Below are 22745 nucleotides of genomic sequence, written 5' to 3'. Positions count from 1 at the left end.
GGACGGGGCGGGGAGCCGGAGGAGGCGGGGGCAGAGGTGGAGGAAGCCGGAAGTGGATCGTGCCCGGGTTGGTTCGGGCGTTGCGGGTTTGTGGCCTGGGATCGCTCGGACCGTGGCAGCTGAGGAGCCCGTGACGGGACGGAGCGACGCCATCCCGGCACTGAGGCCTGCTGACCGGTGAGGATCAGGAGTCGGTGAGGGGTGGGTCCTCTCTGGACACAGGTCGCACCCCAGATCGCTGTTCCCAGATCCTGGGTCCCCGATCCCTGCGGCCCAGCCTGGTCCTCCGCCCCTCGGCACCCTCTGGCCAAGACTCCTAGGCCGGGTCTCTCTTCCACCACTAACAGATAACTCCGCCCCAGCCCCTCTCCCCACTCTGCTCTGCCAAGATCCAGCGGGCCCCCAGCCCTCTCCGGGTCATCATCCTGCACCTCCGCAGCCCCACTCCAGGGACCCTGTCCCCGCCCCCCGAACCTCTGCAGCTCTCCTGTCTCTGCTCTGCCCTCGGTCCCACCCCCATCCTCCGGTGTCGGCCCTGACAGCCTTGCGCCAGCCTCACCTCTGCGAACCCAGCGCGTTGCTCTCCTCCCCCCGGACAGGCAGGCTCTGTGCGCTCGGCGGAGGTCGGCGGCGACCAGCAGCGACCGCGGAGCGACGGCGGGCGGCCCCGGGCATGTACGCCCCCGGAGGCGCAGGGCTGCCTGGCGGGCGCCGGCGGAGGAACCCGGGAGGCAGCGCTCTGCCCAAGCAGCCGGAGCGTAGCCTGGCCTCGGCCCTGCCGGGTGCCCTGTCCATCACCGCGCTGTGCACTGCCCTCGCCGAGCCTGCCTGGCTGCACATCCACGGTGGCACCTGTTCCCGCCAGGAGCTGGGGGTCTCCGACGTGCTGGGCTCCGTGCACCCGGACCTGCTGAAAGGTGAGGGCGCTGCGCGCCGGCCCTCTTCTTTCTGGACGACAGGGCCTCCTCGGTAGGGTGCCGGCTGGAGCTGAGATAGCCTGGGGCAGGCACTTGGTTGAAGGAAACAGCCCCATTCGTGCCTGGTGTTCATGCCCACCAGGTGGCTCTGTTTGGGGTCCAGCCCCTCATTAATTCTGATGTTATTCAGCCAAGCACCCACTCCTCAACGCCATGCTAATCTGGACTGCTATTTTAGGCGTCTGCCGGGCGAAGGGCGCCGTATATGGAGAGAAGATAAGGGTGCTAGGCATCACAATCAGCTGTCTCCTTCTGAGGAGCCTCTGGGATACAGGAAGGTTTCTTTGGGACAGCCTGATTGATGGAGAAAAAGGAACTTTTAAATATGGCTAGAGTTTAAAAGATGTTTTTGAGTTGTACAGTAATTTGATTGTTGTTAGAGACAAAGGGAGTCTATGGTATTTTCAATAACCAGAAGTCAGTTCCATTGCCACCCTCAGTAAAACAATAGGAATTTGGTTCTTGGAACCCTCACAAGTGTGCCCGAATGAGGTAAGTTTGCTTTGTTCGTCATCCTGCTTCTCAGCCAGGGAGGCAGAGGAAAGGGGAAAGGGACCGTGGTCTTTACTGGACCCAGGGGAGGCCTGTAGCTCATCCTGCCCACCCTGTCTGTAGTAATGAAGGGTAAAGGCTGTGTGGTGTGGGGGTCAGGATGGCACTGCCTGGCTTTTACAGGGAAAATGGTCAGTGGATTCCAAACAGCCCTTAGTAACAGCGGAGTTCATTACCCGCAAGGCCTTTTGAACCATTCGTGAATGCTTTCTCCCTGTGCCACTCCCTGGCTGTAATTCATTCCAGATGTTTACTGCCCCATGTATCAGAAGCCCGTCCTGTTAGATATCTTCACGTTGCCTTTTTACGGATTCAGGCTCTGGGATTTGGTGAAAAGGTCAAGTTTTCCTTTGGAGAACTTGGATCATATATACCACTTATGCAGGTTGTGGCTGAAAAGCCGTATCCTTGTGGCCTAATCTTGTCTTTCGCTGAGAGTTCTTTTGCTGTTTTGCATTTCTCTTGAGTCTTTGAAGCTTTAGGATGATTTTGTAGAGAGCAGGTTGGGGGCTTCTGGTTTGTTTCTAGGTTTCACCTTGATGATAGCTTTCTCTGCGTTGGCTCATTACGAGCAAAGTTATCCACACGATGGAGGCCGTGTGACGTGCAGCTTTTTCTGTGGCGTGTAGCTGGTGACAGAAAGCCCATCAAGCTTGAGTTGAATGGTTTTTCCCTTAGCGTGTTCCCCTGTACTTGCCTTTTTTTGAGGAACAGCTGCCACCTTTCCACCGCTTCACCCAGACCGTGGCAGTTGATCGATCCCCTGATGGTCAGTGTTTCAAGGGCTTGGTGTCATTTCCAAACTGGGAGAGAGTTCACGATGCTTCTCCATTTCATTTCATTCCTAGGGAGGCTCTTAAAATTCATGCCATGAGGGGAGGGGCCGTCTGATCCCGTGTCCTCATTCCAAAGGTCCAGGAAACTGGTGTCTCAGAGAGGTGAAGTGATCTCTCCAGGGCCACACAGCTGGGAGTGGCATAGCTGAGTGTACCTCACCGTTGACTCCAGTTTAAAGTGACGCTGTCTCGTTTATGTTTTTTAACCTTTGCTTTACTTCAGCCGTCATAAGGAATGATCTCACGATCGTTCAGTCCACTCTGGCGTGCATCCTTGTCAAAGCCATGTCAAAAGTAAGAATAAATTCTTGGTGCAGTTCTCCTTTGTTTACACATATATTTACCTCTTCTGAGAAATTATCCAAGCCAGGTTTTGTGTTTTCTAAAGCACGTTGCCTTCCCCTTTACATTATGCCTGCTCGTGTGTTTAGGGATCTTAACCCATGAATAGTTTCGGCCTGGTTTTCCTTGGCCATCTTCTTGGCCATTACAAGCTGGGAACACTTGGTGTCCATTAATAAAGGAGTTGACAGTGCTACCTCATGAGCTACCACAGAAGAAGGCGAGGAATCCAAAGGTCCCTGTTTCTCTTCTTCTTCTTTGTACCAGTTGGCTTTTCGGTGCCCAGTGGGCCTTCAGATGTACGCTATTCTGTGGGATTGTACTGAGCCTCAGGGCCTGGCAGATACCCTAGCATGGAAGCCTGGGATATTCCCCATCTCAGGAGGGAGCAGAGCTATGGGGTACAGATCCGGTGCCTGTAGATGCTTCCAGAGGGAGAACAGACTCTGCCAGGTCTCTGCAGGCGCCAGGGAGCGGCCAGGGCCAGCAGGCTTTGGGACGGTGTCTTCCCATTTCTTGGCCCCCTGCCTGAGTGCCAGGCATTGTGTAAACCCACTTCACGCCTGGCTGTAGTGTCTCCTAAACAACATCTTTATTTGGTAGGGACTGTCATCACCCCACCCCCCGCCCCAACACACACACACACACGTCTCGGGCTCAGGGAGGTCAGGTCACTTGCTCAGGGACACACAGCTGATCTGAGTGGTGTGGACTCCACGCTCACCACTGTACCTTAGCGCACACTGAGCTGCTTTCTCCTTCCATCAGAGCTGTCCCAGGCCTCTTATTTCCCCATTCTAGCTGAGTTTTCATCACAAGCCTAGGCAAAGCTGCGCCTTTTTATTCCTCATCACCTTACGTTGGTGAGCTGAGGCAAAGCCACTCATCCTCCCGCTGTCATTCCCAGAGCCCTTGAAGGCTTTAACAAATGCCGTTGGCTTAAAAGATCCACCAGAACTCTGCCACTCCCCTGCTCCTCACAAAGCTCTTCTTCAGTCTGGGCCCGGGGTGCGGGCAGAGATGTGCCCAGACCGATAGTGGCCCCCAGCAGGGGAGCCCAGAGAATCACTCCTTCTGAGCCCCAGTCCCTCTCTGCCTCTCAAGCGTGCCCAGCAAAGGTCAGCAGGGACCACAGCCTCAGGAAGCATCTCTGGAGAATGAGGGAGTTTAGGATGTGAAGTCAGGGGAATCACGGTTGACAGCAAGCCACAGGAAGATCAAGGGCCTTCCAGGAAGGGCCGGAGTGTCTGAGGGGTGGTGACCGATGCAGCTGGCATTTCCCAATCCCGTGGGGCCTGTCCTCAGAGGCAGCTGGGCTAGGACCATTGGTATCTGTGGGATGACCCAGCCAGGCACTGGAGGGCCCTCTTCGAGTCTTGTGTCAGAAGCCTCGGTTGGAAAAAAAAGTCACACTGGGCAGTGGCTGCGCAGGTGGGTGCTGGAAGGACTGGGGCCCCCGGGGACGTGCCTCTGACTCAGGGACTCCAGTGAGGGGGGAAATAGGACACGGGACAGAAGGGAACTGGCCAGAAGCCACTTGAAGCGTCCTGCCTGTAGCCTCTTTGGGTCAGGAGGGGTGAGAGCCATGGGCAGGTAGACAGGAAGAGCCAGGGCCTTCAAAACAAATCCAGCCCAGTGACTTACCAATGACCTTGGGCAAAGTCAGCTCCTTGGGATCCTGTTACACAGCAGCTGCCCTCTTCCCCAGTGACTGGAGGGAACAGTCAAGCAATAGTTACCAAAATAAACAGGCCACACAGCACAACTGGGGGGTAGGATGTATTCTGTCTTACTGGAGTGTAGTGGGTGCACCACTGTTTTGTTTTTTTTAAACAATTTTTGTTTGTTTATTTGTTTGTGCCACACGGCTTGTGGGATCCTAGTTCCCCGACCAGGGATCAAACCTGGGCCCCCAGCAGTGCAGCACAGAGTCCTAACCACTGGACCACCAGGGAGTTCCCTGCACCACTGGTTTGAGTTTAAAATTAGGACCCTGCTCCATGTGCCATTTCTCTCCACAAATAAAGTAACACACATGTAACATCTGAGGATTTTGCTTCTCTTTGGCAGCCCTCTCAATGGAGCAGATATTCATTGCCCTCCCTGCCATACTGATGTCTGACAGGGAGGAAAGAAAGGGACATTGAGATCCCGACCCCAGGAGAGTCTGAGCTGGGTTCTAAGCGTGTCAGGGATAACGCTGCCTGTCTTCCCTGTGTGCTCTGAGACCGCTGAGGGATGTAGGGCAGGCTCCTGGGGTATCTCTTAGCACCACTCCAAGGAAAGTCCCCACTTGGCTTCCCCGCTGAGCCTGAAGGTTTGCTCAGAGCTTTGGAGTAGAGAAAGGCAGAAGGCGTCACGTAGAAACAAAACCTGTTTGAATTGTGGGTCCAAAGCCCCTTCTCTGTACTGCATCGTCACCCTGGTGGCACAGGTCCTCAGTCTGGCATTAGTGGGCTCCTCCTTTGGCCCACACTGGCTGACGTGTGTGGATGGAGCAGTTTCGGTGTAAGGAGGAAAGGCACGCCAGAGAAGAGACACTGCTGTGGCCGCCCAGCGCAGAGGGAGTGGGGCGGCTCATCCCCAGCACTTTGTGCTTTGACCCTCCCCACGCACCCCTGTGCAGGCGGGGCAGGTGTTATAGCTTCCCTTTGACAGGGTGAGCGCAGAGGCCAAGGGCATTCAGTGACTTGCTCAAGGTGACATACAATCTGTGGGAGAGCTAGGATTGGGTGCCAAATCCAGTGACTTCTGCTTTTCAGAGCCAGACTCTGAGGACTGCAGAAGCTTAGACCACACCCAGCAGGTTTTGCCCAGTAATTCCCAGTATGAGTTCCTTTCAAACCTTTTAAGGTTTGCTTAACGACCCAAACCTTTTCTGCCTAGAAGAGATTTCATGCTTCCAGCTGTTCCCTTAGTGAGCTCAGCAGCTGCTGGCACTGGCGATGGCTCTGCCAGCATTCATAGCCACCTTTGACCTTTCATTCAAATACAGCTCTTTAGGATTTGATTGATTAGCTCCAGCGAGGAAAAATTAAAACGGCTAACCCTGGTGCTAAACGGCTAACTCACGATGCAAGGGAGCCTGACCCGGATTTGGAGTCTAGCTCTGTGCCGTGTGACCTGCAGGAAGTCACTTAACCTCCTGGAGGCTCCAATTCCTCATCTGAACCATGTGATGAATCCCCCAGAGTGGAGTGAGGCTTAACTAAGATGACGTTTGCCCCATCTGCGTGCACAAGCAGGAATACCTGGAGGGGCACACAAAAAACTACCAACAATGTTTGTCTCTTGGGAGGGGCAGCTGGACATCTGTGCAAGTCCTCCTTATTCCTAAGATAAGTGTATTCTGAAACATAAGACACGTAGAAGTGTATCCAGCGGATGTACGTTTTAAAGGATGATAATCAAGTGAACATCCTATACTCACTTATGCAGCCAAAGATAGTATCGTTGAAGCCCTGTGTGTTACATTTTTCAGTTAAAACTAGTTGCTAAATTAAAACGGAGTTGAGGGCTTCCCTGGTGGTGCAGTGGTTAAGAATCCTCCTGCCGACGCAGGGGGCACGGGTTCGAGCCCTGGCCCGGGAAGATCCCACATGCCATGGAGCAACTAATGCCCGCGTGCCACAACTACTGAGCCTGTGCTCTAGAGCCCGTGAGCCACAAATACTGAGCCCGCGTGCCACAACTACTGAGGCCCGCGCACCTAGAGCCCATGCTCTGCAACAAGAGAAGCCACCGCAATGAGAAGCCCGTGCACCACAACAAAGAGTAGCCCCCGCTCTCAGCAACTAGAGAAAACCCGCATGCAGCAGTGAAGACCCAATGCAGCCAAAAATTAAATAAATGAATAAATTAATTAATTAAAAATAAACAACACTGAGTTGACTTTAAGTACTACAATTAAAGCATCACTCAGAGGTCCTGGTCACGTTGAGTAATGCTGGAGGAATCTGAACACGGCCTGCTGCAGAGCGGAGTGTGATGTAAGCCCCTATACCCTGCCACTCGCAGGTTATTCTTGGAAGCACTAGAAGAACACTTTCGTCCTGCCCCATCCCTGCCACGTGCCACGTGGACCCCAGAAGAACTGTCTCAGAGAGCTTTCAGCAATATTCAGAATGCAGCCAGGAAACAGCCCCCGTCTCCAGGAGCTTTGGTTTCAGAGAGGCCCTGTGGGTTTCTAGACCCCTTCAGGCCCGCAGGGCCGGATTAAATGGAGGCTGGACCTGGTTGCTGGCAGAGCTAATGCACAGGCAAGCCTGCTAGCAGCAGGCGATCCCTCAGGCTGGATGATTGGGCCCCAAAACAGATGGTTAGCTGACAAGAGAGTGACAGGTAGCTCTGAAGCCAGATCAAAGCGTATGAATCATGTGTGGGCCCAGGCAACATCTGCCTGGTGAATTCTGAGCCTGAGGCGGTAGGGAGTGCACGCTGTCACAAAGGCCCGGGGCCTCTGCATATCTGGTCTGGTTTTTCCGCGTGGGAGGCTGCGCCCTCTGTCCAGGACGCCATGATGCCGATCAACGTCGGCTGGTTTGAGGCTGCTTTGTTGATCTCAGGTGCCCTCCCCAGGTTTTCGGACTCTTCTTCATCAGTTCATCTCCCTCTAGATCCAGGATCAGTGTTTCTTGGGGTGTAAGGCTTAGGCCCCCTGCGCTGCTGGTAAAAATCCAGATTCCTAGGCCCTGCTCCAGACCAAGAGCTCAGAATCTCTGGAGCTTGGGAACATGCTCTCAACCAGCACCCTGGGGATTCTCCTGTGCACGAGAGAGTGATAACCACCGTCCAACAGCCTCTCAGCCTGAGATCAAAACTCAGGAAAGCCCAGCAGGCCAGGCTCCTGAGGAGAACTTTCAGCCAATAAAGCTTGTGGTTCCCCACCTCCAAAAAAAAAAAAAACTCGGGAAAGGAGCCTACAGTGTAAGTCTTGCCAGCCCTTTTCAAATTTTCCCAAATCACTTGGTGACCCATGGCCCAAATAAAAGAAGAACTTGCCAGTGGCTGAATAGAGGAAGTTAAGGCCCATTTCCTACTTTTTATCAAAGCTTAAAATGGTATCTTTTTGGACCAGCCTTTATTCTGTCTGTGTGTTTCTAGAACTGTGGCAGTTTGCGTAGATATCAAAGGGAGCTGACAGTGTGGTCTAGATGGAATAAAAAAAAGAAAAAAGAAAAAAGGAAAGAATGGTATTAAAGTCCTAGAGGGAAATGTAGGTTGCTTGATGGGGTCTGGTGTGTAGCTGTCCTCCTGGTATCGTTCACTATGACCCTGGGGGCTCTTTACTCTTTGAATGTTGGGTCTCCTGTTTTAGTATCTTCCTTTTTCTTGGATCGTTCCCTCATTCTGGTAGAGCGAGCACCCCCCAATGGCTTTGCCCTCATTTTAGAAGGTATTTGGGGCTGTCAGTTTCTGAGCCTTTCAGGCTTTTGTGGTGTAAACCTAGCTGCTTCTTACCTTTTCCCATTTCCGGCTTATACTTCAGTTTATCTATTCTCTCAAGTCAGTTCTAGTTCTGAGTCCCGTTACTTCCCAGTTTCCAGAATTTTGTTTTGCCCTTCTTCTCTTTGTGTGGGTTTATGTCTTAATTTTTTTTCTTTTGTTTTAGTAGGGTTCGGGAGGGAGCAAAGATAAATGTGGAGGTCCAGTCTACCAGCCTTCCCCATCTATTTAGTCCTCTCTTGTCATTACAAGGTTCTCCAAACTGCTTCAGCTTCTTTTTGAACAAAAGGGCTGTGAGTGAGTGACTGGATAGAGCATGGACTTGAATGGGCCTCTGGCCTTCGTCCCTTTGGCTTTTCCTGCCAGCCCAAAGCATGCTTTAGCAGAATGGGTTAACACGTCTGATTAACTGTCAGGATCCTTAAAAATGGTTAGGAGAGCGTGGCAAGTACAGTTAACCCTTGAACGACAATGGGGTTAGGGATGCTGACCCTCCCAGCAGTTGAAAATCTGTGTATAATTTGTGTAATTTATAGTTGGCCCTCCGGATCCGTGGTTCCACGTTGCAGATTTAACCAACCCCGATCGTGTAGTACCGTAGTGTTTACTACTGAAAAAGAAGTCCACACATAAGTGGGCCCTCACCGTTCAAACCCATGCTGTTCAAGGGTCAACTGCACACTGAAGTGGAGCCCTGCACTTGGACTAGTCTTGTTGGAAAGGGAGGAAGGACTCGAGGCACACGGGAGCAGTGACCCAGGGATCCTGTCTTCGAATAGGGAGGCTCCTCCACCCCCTCTGCAGCCCCACTGGAAGCGGGAGCTGAGACCACGCCCCCCTCCAGTCCTCCCCTGGCTCGCCGGCCTGTGGTGGATGGGGGGCTTCCTGCCCCAGGGTGCTGCCCGGGAGCCTGAGGATCTGCTCCTCCCCCTACAGATTTCTGCATGAATCCCCAGACAGTCCTGCTCCTGCGGGTCATCGCCGCCTTCTGCTTCCTGGGCATCCTGTGTAGTCTCTCCGCCTTCCTTCTGGATGTCTTCGGGCCCAAGCATCCAGCCCTGAAGATCACCCGTCGCTATGCCTTCGCCCACATCCTCACAGGTAAGCTCGGGCTACTCCCAGTCGGGGAGGAACTGCCACAGGGCGGGGGCGGCATCCTGTCTGGAGTTGCAGGTGGGGGCGAAGGGGTGTCGTGAGCAGACCCTGTTCCCGACGCTCATTTCAGCTCTAGCCTTTCGCAGAGCGCTGGCGTGTGAGAGCAGCTGGCTTCCGTCATTTGCACGTATGCCCGCCAGGACCACAGACCCACTCGGCTGAGCTGTAGGGAGGGAATATTGTTAGGATTGACATCATGGCTCTCTAAGAACAGGATGTGAAGCTCAGCCAGGCTCATGGGCCTGGAAGGAGCAAGGGAGGAACTACAGTGTCTCCCTGTGTCTCCCTGGAGTACATGGTCTCAGATTCTCTCTCCCCCCCCTCCCGCTTCCCTGCAGGCCAGGCTTCTCTGCTCATACGAGGCTTCTCTCCTCCCTCGTGATGGGGCTGCTGTGTTGATTTGACCTAGGGTATCAGCGACTCCAGCTCCCAAACTGCACGACCTTGTCTATTCCGCTCGAAGCACCCAATGACTTCTAGCGGCCCTAGTATCCCAATTCCAAATTCTTTTTTTTTTTTTTAATATTTATTTATTTGGCTGCACCGGGTCCTAGTTGTGGCACGTGGGATCTTCATTGCCACAGGCAGGATCTTTAGTTCTGGCATGTGGAATCTTTAGTTGCGGCATGCGGGATCTTTAGTTGTGGCACACGGGATCTAGTTCCCTGACCAGGGATCGAACCCGGGCCCCCTGCATTGGGAGTGCAGAGTCTTAACCTCTGGACCACCAGGGAAGTCCCCAATTCCAAATTCTTAAGACAGAGAGAATCTAGTTGGCCCGGGTGGGGTCAGGCCTCTGTCTCCCGCCTCAGCCACAAGAGCTCCCCCTTGCAGTGTCTGGGGCCGGGCAGGTTCTCTGAAAATGGGGTTTGGGTAGAGAGACTGCAGTTGATTCCTCAAGCATCCCGGCTGCGGGGTGCCTGCTAACCCCCTTTCTCTGCTGTCCCTCTGTCCCCCAGTCCTGCAGTGTGCCACCGTCATCGGTTTTTCTTACTGGGCTTCCGAACTCATCCTGGCCCAGCAGCAGCAACATAAGAAGTACCACGGCTCCCAGGTTTATGTCACCTTCGCTGTTAGCTTCTACCTGGTGGCAGGTGCGGGCGGGGCCTCAATCCTGGCCACGGCAGCCAACCTCCTGCGCCACTACCCCACGGAGGAAGAGGAGCAGGCGCTGGAGCTGCTCTCGGAGATGGAGGAGAACGAGCCTTACCCGGCAGAGTACGAGGTCATCAACCAGTTCCAGCCGCCCCCGGCCTACACGCCCTAGTGCCAGCCGTGGGCCCTCCTCCTTGGCAGCCCTCCCCGCTCTGCAGTGCCCTCCACACCCAGAGGTGCTCCTTTCCCCAGCGGGCCTCACCGGGAGGATCCTGACCGTCTTCACCAACCTTCCCCGGGAGAGACTCTGCCTTTAGCGTTTGTTCATGGATCCCCGCTCTCAAAACCTGGGGTTCACTGGTTTTAGATAATGGCACTGTTTCCCTTCTTTCCACCCCCCTCTCGTTCCACAGTCACTCGTCATTACCAACCAGGGATGGTCGTACACGTTTTCCCCCTTCGTGGGCCCTATCTCTGAGACTGAGACTTTCCTTGGGGAGCTGTTGACAGTGGACGGTCCCCGCTAGAAGAGGCGTCCACGGGGCCCAAGGGAAAGGGGACCGTGCCCTGCGGGCTCGCCTCATAGCTGTCCACGTGTGCCCCACAGCGTAGCTCTGGGCTGAGCCCTGCCCCTGCCCCTTCTGGGAGTGCCCAGTACCGGGCTGCCCGCTCTGTGGAATTCTCTGCACTTTAGTCTTTGGACTGCCTGTCATGTGTGTTCTGGTTCTGCAGGGAGAAGGGGTGGCTGCTGGGAAGCAGAGCACGTGCTCTCCCTGACCCGTGCCTGCCTGGTGGCCGGCGCCCTGGCGTGAGCCTGAGGCCCCCCGGAAAGGATCAGTGTGAAGGGGGCCAAATCTCCCCAGCCCTGTCACCTTTTAAAATGTGAGTGGTTTTAAAAGGGAAAAACAAAACTGAGCAACAACACCAATACTCTCTTTTTAAACTAGCGACAAGACTGTCATTGTCGTCCTTCAGCTATTTATCCCGTCCCTTCTGGCCCTGCCATGTTTGGGGCCCGCAGACCCCTCCAGCCCCTGGTAGTTCCTCCCCGAATCCCTCCTGGCAGAATGCAGCCCTCCTCCCTTGCCCCCTCCTCCCAGTGACCACGGCTCCCTGCGGCCTTCCTGTGGAACCCAGAGCCACATCGGCCTGGCTGGCTGGCCAGCGTGGTGCTCCTCAGGACCGCGGCACTGAGGCGTAACCTGGCCTCCGTGCAGGAACAGGGGCTGCAGCAGGCCAGGGAGCCCACCGCTCTCCACATAGGAACTGTGACCAGGGGGGCCCTGCTGCATGAGGTGTCAGAACCCCCTGTCAGGCGAGCTGCCCTGGCTGTGCCCTTCAGGCTCAGTGTGTCCCCTAGACTGTGAGCTGAATGTACGGTCCACAGGGACCCTTCTTGAATGTACTCTGGTCTCACAGTGTGCTGCCGGCGCTTTCTTGCCCGGCCATCGCTCTGGCCGTTCTGTTGGCCACACGTGGCTCTGGATCGGCTGAATTTTCTGCCCTGAGATATGGGGCATAAAGTGGGAGAAACCGGAGAGACCTACGGTGTGGATCCAAATGGCCAAGCTTCTTTGGAATCGGTGTCCAGTGTTAAGCCGAAAAGCAGATGGATCCCCGTGTCCTTCACAGGCGATAGACAGAGTAAGACTGGAGCACAGACACCATTGTTGACCTGTGGCTAGACGGGGACCGTCATGTCCCTTGTCCTTCTTTGGCCAGACTGCCTGAGGATGTCTGGACAGACGCCTGTTTTGGTGGTGTAGGCCATGTCTGCGCCTGAGTGAGCGGCCACGTGGGGTTCACTGCGATGCCAAAGTGTGTCCCATGGTGACTCTCACACTCTTCTAGACTCTTCTTTTAGGCAAGAAAGACTGCCGTGTGATACCTGAGCACAAAGCCGAGGAGCTAAATTAAGTCTTGACTTGCTGTAAAGTCTGAGTTTGGCAGATTTCCAGGGTGCAGCCAGCTCTCTCTGACCCTGGGGTTCTGAGCAGGCGGACCAGGAGACCGGGCACCGAACACGCATGCCAAAGTGACCGGTCGTCTCATGAGGACCCAGACATGACCCTGTGGACCGTTCCGCGTGGTTCGGAACCCACTTTTTATTAGCTACCCACGCCTCTGGGCTTTCTTTCTCTTTTCCCCTGCCCTCCTGACACTGATAGTTTGTCATATAAACTCCCTTGGTTGTGTTCCTTTTATTTTCTAGAAAAAAAAAATTAAAAGCAAAACAAAACAAAAAAACCCGAAACCACAAATAAGAATGTAAATGCCAATGGCTCCCTGTCCTTTTTCTGTCGCAGCTTCCCTGAGTTGGTTCGTTCCCTTCCTCTTAGAGAGGCAGGAGAAATTGAGGAAGTGTGAACGTAATTTTTAAAAAGTTAGAAGGGACTTGAGTGTGCCTGCTGCATGCAAGGCATCTGCACCTAAATGACCCTCCTAATCCTGACAACTTCCGCACCGAGGTCCCAAGGCTGGGAGCCATAGGTGCCTCCGCCCAAGTCCTTGATTTCAGACCCTGAGCTCTTCCCTCTGCATCCTGTGAGCTGCAGGAGAGAGCGTGGCTTCTGAACTCCAGCCCTTGTGCGGAGAGAAATAGACTTCTGCAGGGCCAGGACTTGCAGAAGAAGCTGCACTTCCTTTTGAAGCCACGGGAAATGACCACTGACTTCCAGGGAGAGGTATGTGAGTGCAAACGGCTCCAGGAGTGTAACGTCAACGCCTCCAGCGGTTACCCACGTCCCCTTCGTCCATTCACACCTTCAGCCGACACGCTGGGCCCCAGTGTGCATCACAGTGAAAGAGCTCAGGGCTCCCCTAGAGGAGCAGCCCACTTGGGTTTCTGTTTTTATTCCCAGGAAGAATACGTGTCTTTCTCGGGAGCTGGGAATGGGTTCGCTCTCTCATTTCATTTCATTTCAGACATTTACGAAAGGCGCCTTGTGTACAAAGCACCGCTTAGGCACCGTGAGAGAAATGTGATGACCTTCAGGGGCCCTGTCTCCAAAGATTTCATATTCTTAGCCCGGGAGGTGGACTCGACCACGGAAAGGTAGAGCGAAGTAAGTGGTCTACTGGACAGCTGGGAAAAGTGCTGCGCCCAACGGGGAGGCTGGTTCCTACCTCAGGGATTATGAGAGGCTTCCTGGACGAGGCAGCTTAGTGTAAGAAGGTGTTTGGAAGTAGGGTGGGGGGAATTCCTGCTGAGGGAAAGCAAGAACAGAAGCACATCTGGCGGCCAGGACGTGGTGAGAGAAGAGGCGAGAAAGGCAAGGGGGCCCCCCATTTGAGGAACTAAAAGCAGTGGAAAGCCCTGGAGGGATTTTGAGAAGAGAAAGGAGGGTTTATTTGAATGACTGGTGACTGTGAAGGAGGGTCAGCCTGGTGTCCAGTGGAAGAGTCTGAGGGTGTGTGGAGTGGGGGACAGGTGGGAAGTAGGGTGGAGGCCCGGGCCCTGAAGAGCAGGCCCAGTTGGCCCCCAGCGCCTGGAGTCTCAGCCAGGTGACCGAGTAGGGAACCCAGGAGCCCCAGTTCCTGCTGACCCATCATGCGATGCGAGGCGGAGCCAGAGCCACAGGCCTAGTGGGCCACACACATGAGAAGACTCGGGATGTGAAGGGCAGCAGGGGGAGAACCTTGGGGAACAGAGGAAGAGGTGGTTGTGTCTTGGGGGAGAGCAGTTTTCTCAAGATCACTAGAGAATCTTTTCAGCTGACATCTCGCCCACAGCTGTCCACGCTCTCAGCCACTAAATTAATGGGTCACAAAGCTCTGTCCCCACAAAGGACCTTCCGATCCAGCTGTCAGGAAGGCAGCCCCTTGAGACTGTAGGCTCAGCCTTGAGACAGGAAGGCTTCATGGAGATGGAGACACTTAATATGGGCCTTGAAGAATGGCTTTCCTGAGAGAACAATGTTGTCAGTGGAAAGGGACGGGCTTTAGGGAACACCGAGCTGGTGTTTTGAGCAGTGATGACACCCACTGGAGGGGCGTGATTAGGTGGGTGGACCCAGCCTATGTGGGTCTGGAATGTCAAAGTTATTGTCAGAACACAATTGCAAGATACGGAACTCGTAACACAGAGCCATCTTAATTAAATGGAATTTACTGGTTCCCATAACTGAACAGGTGACTTGGCTAGATCTTGGGACTCAAACAATGACGTGAAGGCGTGATTTCTCTCCGTCTCTCGGCTCTGCTCCTTGGTCAGGCAGTCTCTCTCCAAAGGTGGTGAAGATGGCCCCCGGCAGCCCCAGGCTGACACTAACCTCTCGTTTAAGGACCAGGATGGGTCTCTTCTGCCCAGCTGAGATCATGTCCCTTTCCCTAAACTGTGGCCAAGGACTTGGAGCTTCATCCTGTCACCGGGGACATGGATGGTCACACACGGGGTCTTGGATTCAGAGATGGCGTCACCAGTGTTGGTTGGGATGTGTGAGCGTGAGGGCGAGGCCTACACCAGTCAGAGATCCTTGCTGGCATGAGCCTATGAGGTGGAGATGGGATGCCTGTAATCTCCCCCTCAGCCTTCCTCACTGTGACAATGGACATGTGGCCACCAACCAGCTCTGCTCTCTTACAGAAGCTCCGTGTGTCCTATCTTTCTTGGAACAGGTCTGGGCCTTGAAATCAGGCTTGCCCACCTTCTGACAGGCAAACTGGGCCTTGATTACCCTGGCCCTGTCCTCAGGAATTGTGTCTTTTCCTTCTCTCTTACACTTGCCCCTTTCTTCCACCTCCATTCCCGGGCCCACCCAGCTTCTGACTTTCCCGTCTTTGTTCTTTTCTGCTTTGAGCTCAGTGCTTCTCTTGAGTGGTGCTTGGCACCCCTGAAGACACTGCCTGCAGGCATCCTGGCTGTTTGGGGGAACCACCCACCTAAACCCAGTCCCACCCCCCCCACCCCGCCATCTCCATCTGGAAGTCAGCCCAGTGGGATGGGGAGGGAGCAGGCCCCAGCGCATGAGCAGAAGGCAGCGGGGCTGATGCCACGTGCCAGCATTAGGGTACGTTTTTGCATTAATTCCTCAGAACTGAAATTTCTTCTGATCTTGGAGTGATGCCTTCTTCACCACATGTTCAGTAGCTAACATACGTCTCCCCCAACCTTGGACCTACGTACTTCAGAAAGATGTTGAGAATTTGGAGAGAGTCCAGGTAAGCATTCTACGTCGATGAAAGATGGGGAGAAAAGTAAACAGCTCTAGAGAAAAGGATGGAATAGCAATCTGAAACGTGTGAGGAGATAGTTACCAACAAGGTGTGACCTTTAAAAGGCACTGCTCTCTGGGACTCGGTTTCCTCATCTGTAAATGAGGGGCTGACCTGGATGACTTTAAAGTTCCTGCCATCCCTAATCTCCAACTACCTGAGAGGGGGATCCCACCCTCCAGATCCACTCTGAGGGATCAAGAAGGAATGACTTTGAATTTATTTTAAGCATTTAAAAAATATATATATTTATTTATTTGGCTGCATCGGGTCTTAGTTGCGCCACGCAGGATCTTTCATTGCGGCACACGGGCTCAGTAGTTGAGGTGCATGGGCTCTCTAGTTATGGCGCGCGGGCTTAGTTGCCCTGCAGCATGTGGGATCTTAGTTCCCCCGACCAGGGAGCGAACCCGCACGCCCTGTGTTGGAAGGTGGATTCTTAACCACTGGACCACCAGGGAAGCCCCTATTTTAAGCATTTAAAAAATAACTTCGTTTTGAAAAAAATTTGTACTTGCTAAAAAGTTGCAAGAATGGGACAATGAATTCCCATATACCTCTCAGCTAGATTTACCAACTGTTAACATTTTGTCACATTTATTTTTGTTAAGATATAATTCACCTACCATGAAATGCACCCCTGTGAAGTATAATTCATGGATTTTAATATATTCACAAGGTTGGGCAGCCATCGCCACTAATTCCAGAACATTTTTCTCACCCCCCAGAGAACCCTGTGCCCCTCAGCAGTCACTCCCCATTCCTGTCCCTGCCCCAGCCCCTTACAGCCACTAACCTACCTTCTGTCTCAATTCATTTGCCTATTCTGGGCATTTCCTTTAAATGGACTATGTGGCATTTTGTATCTGGCTTCTATCACTTAGCAAGATGTTTTCAAGGCTCATCCACGTTGTAATACGTATCAGTCCTCCATTGATTTTTATGGCTCAAATTCCACAATAGGTATATACCACATCTTGTTTATCCATTCATCAGGTGATGGACACGTATGCTGTTTCTGCTTTTTGGCTATTGTGAATAATGCTGCCATGAACATTTCTTTTTTTTTTTGGCTGCACCGCATGACATGCGGGATCTTAGTTCCCAACCAGGGATTGAACCCGTGCCCCAGCAGTGGAAGCGCGGAGTCTTAACCACTGGACTGCCAGCGAAGTCCCAGCCATGAACATTTTTGTCTTTGTGTGAACATATGTTTTCAGTCCTCCTGGGTATATGTGTAAGAGAGGAATTGCTGGGTCATGGTGACTCTAATTTTATGTTCCTATCAGCAATGTACGAGGTTTCCAATTTCTCCATTTTCTCGCCAACACTTGTTTTCCTTCTTTATGTTGAAACCTCTTTTCTGATCTTACCTAAGTTGAAAAATGACTAAAAACACAAATTGGTCATGCAAGAAAGGAATTTACTGGCTTAGGACCAGAAAAGTCAAGTAATGCAGTGAATTCAGGAGCTCCACAGGTGCCCCCTGACCACTTCACTCTTTCAGCTCCACTCCTGGAAGCTGGCTCCGTTTCCCAGCCAGGCTCTTCCCTAATGGTGATACAGGGGCTACTTAGCTTCAGGCCTTCCTCAGAGCACTAATTTCAACTGAAAACAGAGCAAGCTCTCTTTCCCTGAAGTTTACAAATGTCCCAGGGTTCACTCTGATTTGACCAACTTGGGACTGACCTTGTTCCTGAATGAGTCCCTGCGGTTACGGGGACCGGATGCCCTGACCGGCTTGGTCTAGGGTCATTGTCAACCACCCCCATGCTGGGAATAGAATCACTCGGATGAGAGGAGGGAGTGGGCATGGGAGGTGTGGTTCCATGAAAAGGAAATCAAAGTACTTTCACTGAAAGAAGGGAAAACGGAGGCTGAGCAGCTGAGACAGTGTTTCCCAGAAACGGAGAGGATGCCGGGCTTGTGAAGCTTTCCCCTCCCCCACAGGGTCGGGGCTCCCCTCGCTGGCGCCCCTGACAGAGCCTTGTCTAACACCCCCATTAGCACACTCATGACATGGCCTCCTCATTGTTTGTTTCCAGGTCTGTCTCCTCAAGTTACTCCCTTCTTTCTTCTCTGTCTCAGCTGATCTCCAGTGTCTTCTCTTCGATCTTCTCAGCTGGGAAGGGAAGGAAATAAGATAGTTACCCAAATAATGGAAGGTCACTCTAGAGATATGCCAAGAAGTGCAATGGGAATTCAGAGAAGGGCAAGATTGAAGGGGTCAGGAAAGCTGTTCTAAGGTCTCTTTAAGGGTCTGAGAAATAAAGGAGTTGCCACAGAGGCCAAAACATCCCCTTGATTATTGGTAGGGAGGCTGGGTTGGTGGACATAGTTTTAGGTCTGTTCGCTAAGTGGGCTGCTAATACAAATCCCATAGTGACGCCGATTAACCCACCCAGTCGTGGCAACGTGAGACCAGAGAAGGCCTCCCCTGACCCCTGACCCCTGTGGAGGTAGAGCCCACCTCGGCAAGAACAGTGGGATTCTGTACCCTGCAGGCAGCTCAGTCCCAAGAGGACTGAGGAGTGGAGGGGTGGCGTTGGCCTATGCGTGACCAGTCCCCGCACACCGCCACCAGAATGGTCACCTTCTACTTTCCTTGAGACAAAGTAAATAAAGAGGGGTATAGAGAGGACAGGAGTATTACACCTAGTGGAATTCCTTGCATGTGGAAGGAAACGGGTAAGGTTTCCAAAGGTGGAAATGGCCTTATGGAAGGTGGCATTTAAGATGGGTCTACCTGGGTCCCAAGCAGAAGGGACTGGAGAGGCTTCAGGCCAACACTCTTAGGTGCAGTTTCTAGTTGCCCCTTTGTCTCATGGCCCTAATGACTGCCCTCACGCTTGCCTCCTGGCTGGGCTGCTCTAGTGCAGCACCTCTAGACCCTGGTACTTGGGTCTTGACTTGCTTGTACATGGTTGTGCGTCTCTGTACCCAAAGATCCTATCCCAGTCCTACACTGCAGTGAGTGGTCCATTGCCAGGTGCACAGCCCCTGCTGCTGGGCTTCTTCCCACTGTGAACTGGGCCAGGCTGAAGATGAGAGTAACCTGAGCCGAGTCAGAAAAGCACTGACTGCAGGGAAGGAAGGAAGCAATAGGAGTCATGTACCACTTCACCCTGTGGGCTCCGGGCCCTCCACTGTCCAGTTGGGAAAACAGGTGCAATTCTTGCCTACATGAGGCAGGGAAGCCTTGCTCCAGAAGTGGGGTTGGTGGAGGCTGCCTGAACACGATTCTCACCCGGGATTTTGATCTAGTTCTGGGAAGAGTTGATCTGAGGTGTCTTAGGTCTTGCAGTAACACATACAGCCCCATCCTTGAGGACAAAAACAGATGCTTCCATGAATTGTTTTTAGGTTAGGATGTAGGAGGAAATTGCCTGCTATGAAGAGGTTTCACATACTCGTGAATAAGTGGATGACTATGGTAAACACTTGCCATTCTGAATAACAGATGGATAGAGCTTTGGGTTTACACACCCTTGTGAAGGGACGAGAAGGCAATTACTGCTATCTTTTGTCCTGACAGTTGGAGCCCAGGGGTCGTGTCAGACTCAAGCAAATTACTTTCCAAGTTTTGGGAAAAAGGGACTAAGGCATAGGCATCAAAGCTGACCCTAATTCACTTACAATGGGTCCATTTAACCCTCTGGGGAATGCCTGTCCTCAGGTGTAATGCCTGAGAAATGGTTTCTATACATGCCATCGCTAAGCCAATAAAGAGGTGCTTCGTATCTCTCTGCCAGATTCCGAAACTGGGAGAGATGATGTCCAGTTCAGGACCTGGAACCTGCAGGCCCTAAGGAAGGGCAGAATGGAGGGCAAGGGCATGTGCTAAGGGGCACCAGAGAAGGACAGCTGGAGGTGGGAGTGTGCAGTGCCCCTAGCACTTTCCAGGCAGAGAGCGGGCCCGTGACCTAACTCCCAGTACCAGCTCTGTGGGCAGGCATACTCTATTGAGCTCGATGACAGAGCCTGATTCAGGCTGGGTTCCCTGGGCAGCAGACTTGGCCATGGAGATGAGCATGTGGTATTGGGGGTGCTCTCAGGTTCCACACCTATGGAGGAAGGGAAGGAAGCAGGCTTGGTCAGATGGAGAAGGTGAGGTGCCGAGTAGTCTTGACAAAGGCCTCAGCTGACCCCACAGAGAGTTCTGAAACGGGGACGGCCTTCTGACTTGTCCTGAGTTGGGGTGAGGGGACCAGGCCTTTACACCGCAGCTTCAGCCGGTCATTGGATGCGTGCTGTCCCCAGAGAGGAGGCTGTGGCTTTGGGTGAGGAAACTCAATTCCTGAAGAGGGCTGATGACTGAGGACTGTCTTCCAGCAATACTCCCAGAAGCAAGGGGCAGAAGCCCTTCTGTCATGAAGGTCCACCTGGGTTGCATATCCTGGTGTCTGCTACTTCTTATGCCACTCAGATCCACTTCTTTGTATAAGTTCTGGGAGCAACTTTGCTTTTTCTGGGGGGAAACTGATGGTTAATGGGATGAACCATAGCCTCCACCACTGCAGCTGGTCTTGAGGCCCCAACTGATACTCATCACCTCCCTCTACTATCGGTTTCGACTCTTCTCACCTGCAGGAAGCACCTCTGCAGAGTCCCTGGTCACCACGCCCCTTTTAGGTCATGGCTGCTGCACTCGGTCTATTTACCATCGAAAGCGAGCAAGGGTGTAACAGAGAGACACCCAGCTGGATCGTCTGCTTGCCACACATCTTCCTTTTTGCTCCCATTGTGAAACTGCAGCCTGGCTCTTCTGAGGATCAGGGTCAGTTGTTGCTGCCAGGATGGTAACTCCTGCTTGCCTCCTGGTCCCTTGGCTCAAAAGTGCCTGGTGGCAACTGTGAATGAGTCCAATGGGACTTACGCTGCATCTCTGGATGGAAATATTTCCTCTTTGGGAACCAGGACCTCAAAACCCTCAAAGCTCAGAGTTGTGGTGACGTAAATACCCCAATGGGATCACTGGGATTAATGGTAAATGGAGCCACTCCTACTTCCACCCCTTGGTTCCTGGACCTATTTATTCTTCCTATTGGGACATAGCACCATACTGATTTTTTTTTTAAAGATTTTTTTGATGTGGACCATTTTAAAAATCTTCATTGAATTTGTTACAATATTGCTTCTGTTTTATGTCTTGGTTTCTTTTTTTTTGTTTTGGCCATGAGGTAATGTGAGATCTCAGCTCCCCGACCAGGGGTCAAACCCGCACCCACTGCATTGGAAGGTGAAGTCTTAACCCCTGGACTGTCAGGGAAGTCTCTTGATTGTTGATAGAGTATAAACCGTGTTCTGGAGATGATGCCCATCCTTAGCTGGTAGCATCTCTGTGCTGGCACCTCAGCTGTGCCTTCACAGGCTACTCCTTCTCTCTGTTCAGGCTGGCGTCTTTTGGATGGTACAGAATGTGGTAGGGCCAGTGGATTCCATGGTCATGTGCCACTGTCACACCTCCTTTGATGTGCAATGGGCCCTTTGGTCTGATTCGATGTTATGTGGGACCCTGTGTCAATGTGTCAGACACTCAGTAAACACTCAAGATAGTGGTGCTGGCTGAGGCCCGGCAGGCAAAAAAGGCAAACCGTACCCGGAACGCAGCGACTCCAATCAAAAGAAGTTGCTGCCGTTTCCAGGATGGAAGGTATCCAATGCAGTCAACTTGTCATCGAGTGGCTGGCTGTTGTCTATGGGCATACTGCCATTTTGGGGGCTCAGCACTGGTTTCATTGCTGGCAGACTGGACATTCAGCAGTGGCAGTAGCTACATCACCCTTTGTGAAGGGGAGCCCATGCTCTTGGGTCCGTGTGTTGTTCTCACCCTGCCACCGTGGCTACTCCATTCATTGCTAGTACTGAGGTGGCTCATAGCATCTGGCCGATATCAACTGGTGAGTCATTCTTCCTACTTGGTTGTTTAGTACCTCTTTCACGGTAGGTGCTCTCTGGTGGGCATCTGCACACTCCTTTGCCCAAACACATAATCCATTCCCATCCCTCTATCCCAGACCTCTGTGTCCTTCATCTTCTTTCTCCTCCCAGGCTCCTGAGCCACCAGCCAAGCCATCTGCTAGTGCCCTGAGTCCATATATACTCCAGCCTTGCCTACATTTCTGTTCACACAAAGTGCGAGAGGATTTATTCATTGGGAGAATTTCCCTTGCCATTGTCTTTCAAGATCACCCTAGGGTGGGGCTCTAGTGCAGCCGCAGTTCATTTTCAGCTTGCACCCACACACCACTTTGACCTATGAGCAAATCAAGCTTTGCTTTTTTTCCTCCTTTGTCAGCTGGTCATAAAGGGACCCAATCTCCTATGCAGCCACAGGTGTGAGCTGAGGGAGAGGCATCAGTGCATAAATGCTAGGTGACATGGATGTCTAGGCCATCTGCTTGTGTGGCTTACTGTGCCCCTGGCCCTGCTCATCCCAATTCTGGATGTACCACTTCTTACTATAGATTATTGTTGGGCCTACTCAACTTTATGTTTTGGTGGGTCTAATAGGCAGAACCCAACTTATATAAGACAAGCCCATGATGAAGAATTTTGGATCAACTCAAAAATATACAAAGAGAATAAAGTTTCTCAACATTGTTCTGGGGTTACACAAACAAAACAAAGTTTGTTGATAATGGATTGGAAGAGAAGTTAGGCTAGAGTGTACTGTTAGGGTGTGAACAACCAAGTGGTAGAGAGAATGGTGTAGAAGAAATGGATTTTGAAAATTCTAAAGCGGAATTTATAGGTAGGTACAGAAATGGAGACAGCAAGCATGTTTATGTCATCTTTTGAAAAAATTATAGCTGTAAAAGGAACGATAACGGGGTGGTAACTGGAAAGAGGAAGAGTTAAAGGCCTCTTTTCTTCCCAAAGCTCTTTTGAGGATGAACTTGATTGTGTTTATGTACTGAGGGGAAAGAAGCAATGGAGATGCGGAAAAATGGGGGGATTAGAGGGGCTCAGCTGGAGTACCTGAGAATTCATTTTGGTAAACAGAACAAAACAAAAACAGAAAACAAAAAAGGAACAAGCAGAAGTGCTAAGCTCCTTTAAATCAAAGGAAGCAGGACTGTAGGAAAATTCAACTTTTCCCCTGTGTTGGGCTGCACCCCGAGGGCCT

The 22745-nt window shown here is 52.4% G+C and overlaps 1 protein-coding gene across 2 annotated transcripts; it reads left to right on the top strand.

Moving 5' to 3' along the window:
* Positions 1-51: 51 nt before the first annotated feature.
* Positions 52-12673, top strand: TMEM127 (transmembrane protein 127). Of its 2 annotated transcripts, none has more exons than XM_082671910.1 (4): positions 52-177; positions 600-917; positions 9089-9253; positions 10267-12673. In XM_082671910.1, the coding sequence occupies exons 2-4, from the start codon at positions 674-676 to the stop codon at positions 10572-10574; spliced, it is 717 nt and encodes a 238-aa protein (XP_082528036.1). In that variant the 5' UTR covers positions 52-177; positions 600-673; the 3' UTR covers positions 10575-12673. The 2 variants fall into 2 exon arrangements, with proteins under 2 accessions (XP_082528036.1, XP_082528037.1); XM_082671911.1 differs by having other exon boundaries at positions 68-177; positions 543-917.
* Positions 12674-22745: the final 10072 nt, after the last annotated feature.

Source organism: Grampus griseus (assembly GCF_964374135.1).
Source record: "Grampus griseus genome assembly, chromosome: 15".
Taxonomy (NCBI): domain Eukaryota; kingdom Metazoa; phylum Chordata; class Mammalia; order Artiodactyla; family Delphinidae; genus Grampus; species Grampus griseus.
Note: the sequence above shows the minus strand (reverse complement) of the source record. Positions and strands in the feature narration are given on the sequence as shown.